The 9,724-nt window shown below is 39.3% G+C and overlaps 1 protein-coding gene across 1 annotated transcript in view; it reads right to left on the reverse strand.

The window, feature by feature from the left end:
• Positions 1-9,067, reverse strand: part of LPCAT1 (lysophosphatidylcholine acyltransferase 1) — a 124,596-nt gene extending 115,529 nt beyond the window's left edge. Inside the window, exon 1 of the mRNA XM_088476333.1 lies at positions 8,294-9,067. Coding sequence (XP_088332459.1) covers positions 8,294-8,422 — 129 coding nt within the window. The 5' untranslated portion in view covers positions 8,423-9,067. The remainder of the gene's footprint in view (positions 1-8,293) is intronic.
• Positions 9,068-9,724: the final 657 nt, after the last annotated feature.

A 9,724-nucleotide genomic window follows, 5' to 3' on the forward strand; every position in this document is an offset into this window, starting at 1 on the left:
GAGTTTTCAGTATTTTATAGAATAAGGATATGGCTCCTTTAGAAATTTCTGGGGTTTGAAGAGCCGTGTCTAACCGATTTGTCCAGTCCAAGGAAGATAAATAGGAAATTACTTTATTTATATAATGTTGTGCCTGCATAAAAGCTAGATTATGAACTTGTATAAAAGGAAATTTAATATGTGCTTGAGAAAAAGGAAGCACTCGATATGTGTCTGGATTTGTAAGCTGGTGAATTTTATTTAAACCGTTAGTATCCCATAAATTAAAAGGGGAGGCGGCCATTCCATTCTGAAAATTTACATTTCCCAGTAGCGGAAGAAACAAAGAGTAAGAGGTATTTAGTTTCCACTTGTTGCGAACAGTATGCCAAACCGACCATACCGACATCAGTAGGGGATTATTTAATACATCTTTAGAGATTTCAGATTTGTTTAAATGTAAGAATGAAACTCAGTTTTGAGGTTGATTTGTATTCGATTTTCAATCCGTATGTTAGTAAATAAGGGGATCCTGTAGTGGTCTATGTGAAAGTACCGATGTTTGGTTGATGTTCGGTTTTGGTCAGGATTCAGTTTTATAATGGATTTTTACTTTGGTAAATATCCAAATTGCAAAATTCTAATTAAAATCGACTACAAATACATCAAAAACTCCAAATCGCCCTAATATAACCCCTAGGGTAAAGACAGGCAACAATTTTTCTACAAAACAATTAAATCAAACACCAGCATTGGGGTGTGGAGGGGAGGGGTGGTGAAATCAACTGAATATGTTCAGAAAGATAATAACTGACAGGATTATGACATGTCTCAATAGGTAAAATATAGAATCCAGCAAGTTTACAATACATATTTTCCTGTCTGTGCCAAAAATTATGAAATGTATCCTGATAATGATTGAACGAACAAACAAACGAACGAAGTGATCATAAATTTGGGAGATTATAAGGAAGACGTTAGGTTAGGCTGATGGTTTCTAAACTTTCTTGAATCACAAGGCCCTACATTATCAACACTATTTCACTGCACCCCTAGTCAAAATTTCTTACTGAGAAATTAAGTAAAATTCTAAATGAAGCATATTGTGCTTACCTGTCACCCTTAGGTTCAGTTGTGGTTGCACTTCCGTTTGTCCATATATGTTGTTATGACTGTCAGCCACCCGTTCTGGTTTTGGCGATCACATTGACCATTATGAATTTAATTTCATCCTGGACCACCAACCTATGGCATCCCTGCCGTGGCACCCAGTTTGGGAACCAATGGGTTATCCCCTTATACTGAATTAATTCACAAAGATTAAACTAATCACATCTGTATTATGTATATAATGTCTACTCTTCATTCTAGCACCTGCACCTGTCACAACCCGTACAGTTCATCTATTCTGCCTGGGGTGTCACTCTCTGCTCTGGTGCTTCTAGCACACTCAACTGTTGCAACAAACTTCTCAGATTCAGCAGTTTGTGTGCTAGAAGAACCAGAAAGTTACACCCCAGGCAGGAAAGAGGAACTGCACAGGTTTTAACAGATGCAGGGTGCTAGAATGAACCCTAATGCCATCATAAGGATACATTTACTTCAACAACTCAAGCATACAACGAGGCTAGGACTTGAGATCCTATTGTGTTTAAGGGACAGACATTTTTCATTTCTCTCACCCAGCCCCACAACATATTTTCCCATAACAAAGTAATATTTCTACTATGAATTGTAAACACTGAAAGTGCTGGACTGTCTAACAGATTACGTTTGCATACACACAAAAAAGCATTGCTATTAATAGTGTGTTACAGTCAATTATACAGGAAAAATAAGCAGCAACAGGAATTTCCTGTTTGTTTGTACTGATTATTAAGAGGAGGAGGTCACAATCAATCTTTCTAGCAAGGCAATGCTCTGTAGACTGCTGTTCCCTCTATGATCTATGCAGACTATCTACTAATAAATGCTATAACCGCTTTCATTTCTAGTCAACACAGTGAGATCTGACAGGCTATATAAATTGAGGGAAACTTATTAATAATTAAACAGACACTTGTGCATAATTTTCTCCAAAATAAATAACTATGCACTCTTAACGCTATGATAAATTATGCGAAATGTTCATTTTAAAAAAACAATGCTATTTATTTCGCTCAATAAATGCACTAAACAACTGTTAGCATGTCCCCTGCTCGTCAGCACTGTTTAAGATTCAAACATTTCCAAAATGTGTAGGTCATGAACTACAAATCTCAACATGCTCCACAACTCAGACTAAAAATATGGTGGGGGTTGTAACTCAACCTAATATAAGGTTAAAACTATTGGATCCAGAATCATGGACCATGAGATGCTGGGTACAATAGCTACAGGAAGTGCACAATGAAGTGTAAGGCTTCAAGTTTTCATTGGTTGGTTTAATCCCCCAGAAATATTTATATTCCCCTTCTGCAGTTAACCAAACTGTGAATCAGCAAATATTCTGAACAATTTTGTAAAGAGAGGGAGGGGGGAGAGAGTAGATCACTAGATAATTTGCCTGGAACAGTGATCTACTCAGAAAGGCCCATTAATCAAGCAGGGTTTATTTTCTCTGCCAGTATATCAAAGGATCAGAATGTTCAATCTTGTATTTTTATTCACCTAAAGTAGCAATTAACCCAAAACTGGAATTTTCAGATATGAAACATGCAGGTAAACCACACTGTACATTGTTACATTGACATTTCATGGCAGTTCTGTTGAAGAAATATATCAACACCCCTTTTCACTGAACCTAAAGTTCCTACGACATATAAGACACTGCCCAGATGGGATTTAAAAAAAGCTGAAACTGTTTATATGACATCACACGACGTAACCCGCAGCATGAATTACCCTAATCCAAACTGTGCATTGCAGCAAGGCTAGTCTGTCTAGCTGTCGGTCACTGTCTGTTTAAGCCCCTCCCCTACCAACAGCTTGGTGGACAAGCAGCCTAAGTATAACTATTTCAGCTCAGTAATACACAACATGTGGTGCATATTAATATTGAGTAGTTTAGTTACTTGTCCTTTAAGTTCAGTAGTTCATTATTATAAAAAGCTAGGGTTGGCAAAAATATGTTTGTTTTTTATGATTTTCCTAAATGATATGATTTTCAGAAAAAACGATTATATATGTGCAACACATGTTGACTCTGTGAAAGCAGCATGGTAACTTAAGTATTATAAAATTCAGTGCTCTCTAGATATCTAGTATGTGGCATAACAACACTAGCCATCATTTGTCTTTTACAATAAGGCCCTGTAAAATGGGTGATGAGGCAGCACTGGTTAGGTTCATTTTATGTCCAAGACAGAGTTACAATCTTTATGTAGGGTAGTGAAAAATCACCTATTACTTACTTTGGGGATATTTATATTTGTGAAAATAATGGTTTGTGTTAGTGTGCATTCACAGAAGCTTATTGAATAGCACTAGAACCATTTTTAGCTCTCTATTGCAGTATAGGAGATTACCATGGTAACCAGATGCTGTGAATTGCTTAATCTTTTTGAACCTGAATTCCTTAAGAGATGTTCCATACAATTTGTATCCAAAAGCAATCTGGCTATTTATCAGCTCCTTGAAAAGACACGTAGATTGAAATTGGAGTATAAACACCAGAGTGCACTGCGTTTCTGTCTATAGAGGAGTCACAACCTTATTTCAAAGAAAAATATAACTAATTGTATTGTTGAAGGTGGAGGACATATACAAGCTCACAGTATTCATTCATATTTCACTGTCTGAGCTATATTTGGCTCCTCAGTGGAAACATATGGTAACAAAGTGGCTGCTAAGGCAGCGTCATTGGTAAGTAAGACTATCAGATACTCTACTTTATAAAGAAGATAAAATACATTGTTCAGTGTTAAAGTAATATTCCACTGCAGTTCTGTTAAATAGAGTAATCTCCCTAGCTCCATTACAGATAGCTGAAGCCCCCCCCCCCCCCCCACCCCACACCTTTAAGACACTGTCCTAATGTGAACTGATGCAGATCAAAAAGCAGAGCGTGCAGTCATTTCAATAATTGGGGTATTCTGCCCCTGTGAATAAATTCACGTTCCACAAGAGTCAGTCGATCACACCCCTGCCTGGCATAGCACCCTACTACAATGGGCTGAAAGAGCATTTGGACATGATGTTCCTGAAATAACTGAATATCTAAATTAACTTAATTTAGATATTCAGTTATTTCAGGAACATCATGCAGCTTAGTAAAGTACAAGATAGATTACATATTAAACATCAAGAACAAGATTAACTTTTTTTTTAATTATATAACAGTTTCCTGGTCAATGTAAAACAGAAGAGAAGTATTTAATGTATATCTGTTTGATGAGAATACGGTGTCAGGTAATTTTAAAAGGCAATTAACGTATGAAAAGATAATATTCACAGAAAATGTAAAGCCAAATCAAAACAGCTTAATGTTCAGACCATACAATTCACAGTTTAATGCTTTAGCTGCATACACACACAACGATTTTGTTACTAATGATTTTATGAACGATTTTATGAACAATTTTATCACTCAGATTATCTATCAATTTTTGAAAGTGTAATGAACGATTTTTTGAACTACAAATGATTTTTGTAACTTCCCTTAATGAAAATCGTTCAGTTGGTCAGTCAGAATGAACTACAAACGGGAACGCACATGAACGATAATCGTTCATCGTTATAACTCAGAAACTGAAAGATTTTTTCAACGATTGAACAATAACGACACCGTTATAGTTAAATCGTTCGAAAAATCGTTACGTGTGTACACACCTTTTGAAATACAAGCCCAATAACCAAGCACTGATGACAATACGACATCAGCAAGTGATGAGATTATGTATGTACCATACAACCAAATTTGTGGCCTGTCTGAAAATAACAATATGCTTGGGTGCATTAAACCTACAATGTAATATTACTAAAGTATATGATTTATAATTCTACTACAGAGAATCTGAGGGATGACAGGAAAGTATTGTATACCACACATAACTCATGCGCTGTCAGCTAAGATCTGTGGAGGAACAGAAAAAAAATATATACATTTTCAAACGTGCAGAAATGGTGCTTCTATTTACCAAAATTATACGGAACATTAATGTCCCAGATTTTAAACATTCAATTAAACACTCCAGATAATGACGAATTTTCTTCTGAAATGAATGTGGAATAACTTATGGTAGAGAGGAACAATATGACTTTTGCTCATAAAATACTAAGCACAAAGTTTCCAACATGCAAAAGTGTTGCATTAAATTGAAGCATAAAGAGCAGAGTTCTTGATGTGACTATCGTGAATTCAGGTCATCCTTCAAAACAGGATTTTAAAACCATAAAGATTTTCAAGCAGCAAAGTTCTTTAAAGCTTCACAATTATCGTGGACCCAGGGCGCTCCCCTCAGGTATTCTACATACAGATCTGTGGTGGGGTAACAAGGTTTAGAAGCAGCATCTAACTCCAATTAGTCTCATTTGGTCTAGTGAACACATATAGAACCATCTCCATCGTTTTCTAGGCACTATGATATCAATCTGACAACACTACACAAAGAGACTGGGATAATCCAAGATTGGATGTTAATTTCCTTTTACCCAGAAATAAGCAAGGTCCAGACATTTGTGTATTAAGGGGTCTATGTATCAAACCTGGGAGAGAGATAAAATTGTGAGAGATAAAGTACTAACCAATCGGCTTCCAATTTACATGTTGCAGGCTGTGTTTAAAAAATGATAGTTAGGAGCTGATTGATTGGTAATTTATTTGTTACAATGTTATCTCTCTCTCAGCTTTGATACATAGGCCCTGATACCTGTTGATATGTTTAATTTATGATCTGAACTCATCATGTAACATACTAGCCTACGCTTGAATTTCGGGTAGAAAACCCTCCAGCATTCAGTCTACTTCTGCAGTAAAGTGGGTAAGTCCCTGATGGGGAGCCACAAACCCCACACTTGCCACTGGGACCTTTCCCTCCAGGATTTCCCTGAGAGGAATCCTACAAAGTTAGCTGCTAAGATGTAATCAGGAAATCTTATAGTAATCGCGTGCAGGCTCCATGACATGTTATATTTACAACACTTGGCTGTGTGCCACGCAATAGCAAATTTTAGGACTCGTTCAGATTATTTTTATATATTTTACATACATTCCATTTTAAAGAAACTTCAGGCATAATTAAAGTGTTACTAAAGCAGGCCTTTCAAAGTACTGTGCATTACAGCTATATAGTTTATTCTAAATGTACCTTTGTATTAATTTAGCCATTTTCTGGGAGAAATAAATACTCATAATTATTAACAAGAGTTTTAACATCCAATGTACTAGCCAAAGTATACTCACTATGAACAACAAACTGCAAGATGTATACCATCTTTCAAAACCAAATCCTGATTGGCTACGAAAGGTCACATGAGATCAGCGTCAGAGGACACAGATAGCTCACCTATATAATACCAGAGAAATATTACAACAAGCACCAAAGTCGAGGAGCACAGTTTTATTTGATTTTTTTTTATAAATTCTACTTTGCAATTAAGCTATTGCTAAGTCTATACTTGTAATGTTAGAACTTTCCCATACGTAGCAGGTTGGGTGTATCTGGTTCGCTGTACGGCCCATTTGAACCAAGTTGTAAAAACAAATCTGTGCGCGCTAAGCCATTTAAACCCTATAGCTACAGAGACTATCAAAAGGACTGCATACTGTATATCTGGCCCTTACATAATGAAGACACATATTAAAGTGCTTAACATGACAGTACATATCATCGACACTAAGAAAACACGTTAAACAAAAATTCAGCATTTTAAAAATACAGCATTCCCATTTGTCTCCAGGACCCAGCATTATTCCACAGCAAATCCACTTACTTCTGCCATACATCTGAGCAAATTAGAAAAGCTTTCAACTCTTTGACAAATTGTCAGTAACTGCAGCACGTGAGTAAACATATACAATTCTAAATACAATAAAAAATTAACTGACATGAAATATGTTTTAATTATCAATAGAACAATAATATTTTTCAAAAAAAGTTTAAAGGAAAAACAAATAGTGTCTTGATGTGAAAGGAATTCCTCATTCATGCATAAACAATATGTACACAAATGTCCCTGGGGGAAATTTCAGTGCACACAATGTAAATGGAGATGTGACTGCATACTGAATCAGGCAACCATTGATTCACAATAATAGAATCAACCCTTACACTGAATAAATTATCAGATTTTTCTGTTGATTAAGGGTTAAAATATTTGTCTGAACATTGCTTGCATTTTTCTTACATGCATCATATATTTAATATAAACCCATCAACTAACTGCAAGGGCGATTCGCTAAGATACTACAAAAGAACAGAACACAACTAATTTTGGAACAATTATTATAAGCATCTCATAAAGAGCTGACAATAGCTGTATTCACATTCTGTCTTGAAACAATACATAGTACCATTGAGTGAACAGGCTATGTAGGCAGCCAAGTAAAAAGCTGGGAATAGAATTAAAAATTATGGCATTACACCTACAGCTTCAGAATCCTAAATGGGACAATTCAATGGTGTAGGGTCTCCATAAAACAGATTTATTTGTATTTCTCAGTAGTGACTACATAAAAGAGGAGGGTTGGGTCAACAGGAACAGAGCCTGCCAATTAAAGAGCATGACTGCTGAGTAAGGACAGTAATAAATGATGGTTGGTACCCACCAGCTGGGAAAATCTATACATGTTTTAATTAAAAGGTTAAAATATTTCTTCAGAGAATAAAGTCAGCTATTAAACACGTACACACAATAATTTGTATAATAGTGTACACTTAATACTACCAAAACTGTTACTAGTTATTCAGTATTGCTTACACATTTATATATAAAGATAAGAAATTAGTATTAGTACTGATCATACTACTATCAGCAAGCTGTGTGGATGACAGTGGACGCCACCATCCTTGTTTAGACTTTATAGGCCTTAGAAGTAGGGCTGTTGATTCTGAACATCTTTTTTGGGAAAATAAACCAGTACAGACACATGTTGCCAGCTATTATGTTCTGTACCAGCTGCTGTGCTTTAGTTGATAACACACATTCTCTTTGCCCAAATCAACTCCTGACCAGAGTGAAGCTGGGGAGGCTGCAGTTGGGCACAGCCTAAGGCCAAAACATGGTGACACCAAGGTGGCAGATGCCAAGTGACAGCACAAACACTACAGCATGCACATATGTGCAGTGGGGATAGAGCCATGTTTTCAGGCAAACATACACACATAGCACCTACTTTGGCTTTCTGCAGTGGGGTGAAGCGCAGGTCATGAACAAATGGGTTCCTGACCGGCCTGGTCAGCTCCTGCTCCCGGCCAGTTCCTAGCCCCGAGGAGGCACAGCGCCTGTTCCTCATTAGCCTCATGTTGCTCAGTGTGTGGGGGCGGTGGGTAGAACAACAAGCTGGGGTGGAGGGGGGATTCAAATTAAAAAAGCAAATAGCAAATCTGAGCAGATCCCAATGTTGCTGCGACTGCCGCGAGTAGCCAGAGGTTCCCCAGATGGCAGGAGGGGGTGTCGCTGCCGGTCAGCCCGGGGGCAGCGTGATGTGAGGCAGGAGGGGGTGTTGCTGCCGAGCTGTGATGAGCCTGGAAGATGCCAGCGGCGCTTCTGGAGGGAAATGCCGAGATGTCCCCCTTCCTGTTCCTCCTGCGCAGGGGGATGCAGCCAGCAGTAATCCGGGCTGTGGGATGATGAGATGCGGGAGGAGGGGAGATAGAGGGGGGAGACGGCGGCTACTTAGCAGCGATTAGGAGAATGAGATCAGGGAACAGCAACGGGGATGTTACACAAAGCGAGAGCCACGGATGATGCAGCGGGGGAGGATCGGCTGGTCCCCGGGGACCTCACGCTGCCAGGAGAGCAGGACCCAGAGGCTGGGGACCGGGAGGAGCGGCCGGGTCAGTGTGTTGGAGGAAGCTGTGATCGGGGTTACTAACAGGAGACGGCAGCAGATGATGCGTTACACAGCGGCCTCTCCCCCTCCCTTTCTTACTCTCGTCTCCCCCCTGCTCGCTTCCTCCGGTAGCAGCCTGCAAGGGGGGAGGGAGCAAATACACTGTAGGGGTGGAGGCAAACCGGTTCTTCTCACTCTCAGAGACTAGTGAGAGCCGCAGACCGCAAATACAGGGATGTGTCGTGCTCGTGTGCCTGTGCCACTACTGTGTGTGTGAGAGCCAGAAACTGCACATACAGGAATGTGACATATGCCACTACTATGTGTGAGCCAGGAACTGCACACATTCAGTGATGTGATATATGCCACTGTGTGTGTGAGAGCCAGAGGCAGCACCTACAGGGATGTAACATGTGCCACTGTGTGCGTGTGAGCCAGGGACCGCACATACAGGTATGCTGTAACGTGCCACTGTGTATGTGTGAGAGCCAGAGACCACACATACAGTCATGTGACGTGTGCCACTACTATGTGAGAGGAATGCGGACACTGGGCCTGATTCACTACCAATCGCAACTGCGATTACTCACGCAATCGGCCAATTGTTGTGTTCTGCACATGCTTATGTATCACAGTGCGTGTGCGCGAACCGGCCACTGCGATCGGGACTGCAATCGAAGTGACCACGCAGACTCATCGCAGAATGAATGACAGGAAGTGACGTTTGTGGGTGGTGATGGGGTGGTCGGAAAAACGCAGACGTGCCAGTGC

This window comes from Taudactylus pleione, unplaced genomic scaffold (genome assembly GCF_031769625.1).
Source record: "Taudactylus pleione unplaced genomic scaffold, aTauple2 ptg000186l, whole genome shotgun sequence".
NCBI lineage: Eukaryota > Metazoa > Chordata > Amphibia > Anura > Myobatrachidae > Taudactylus > Taudactylus pleione.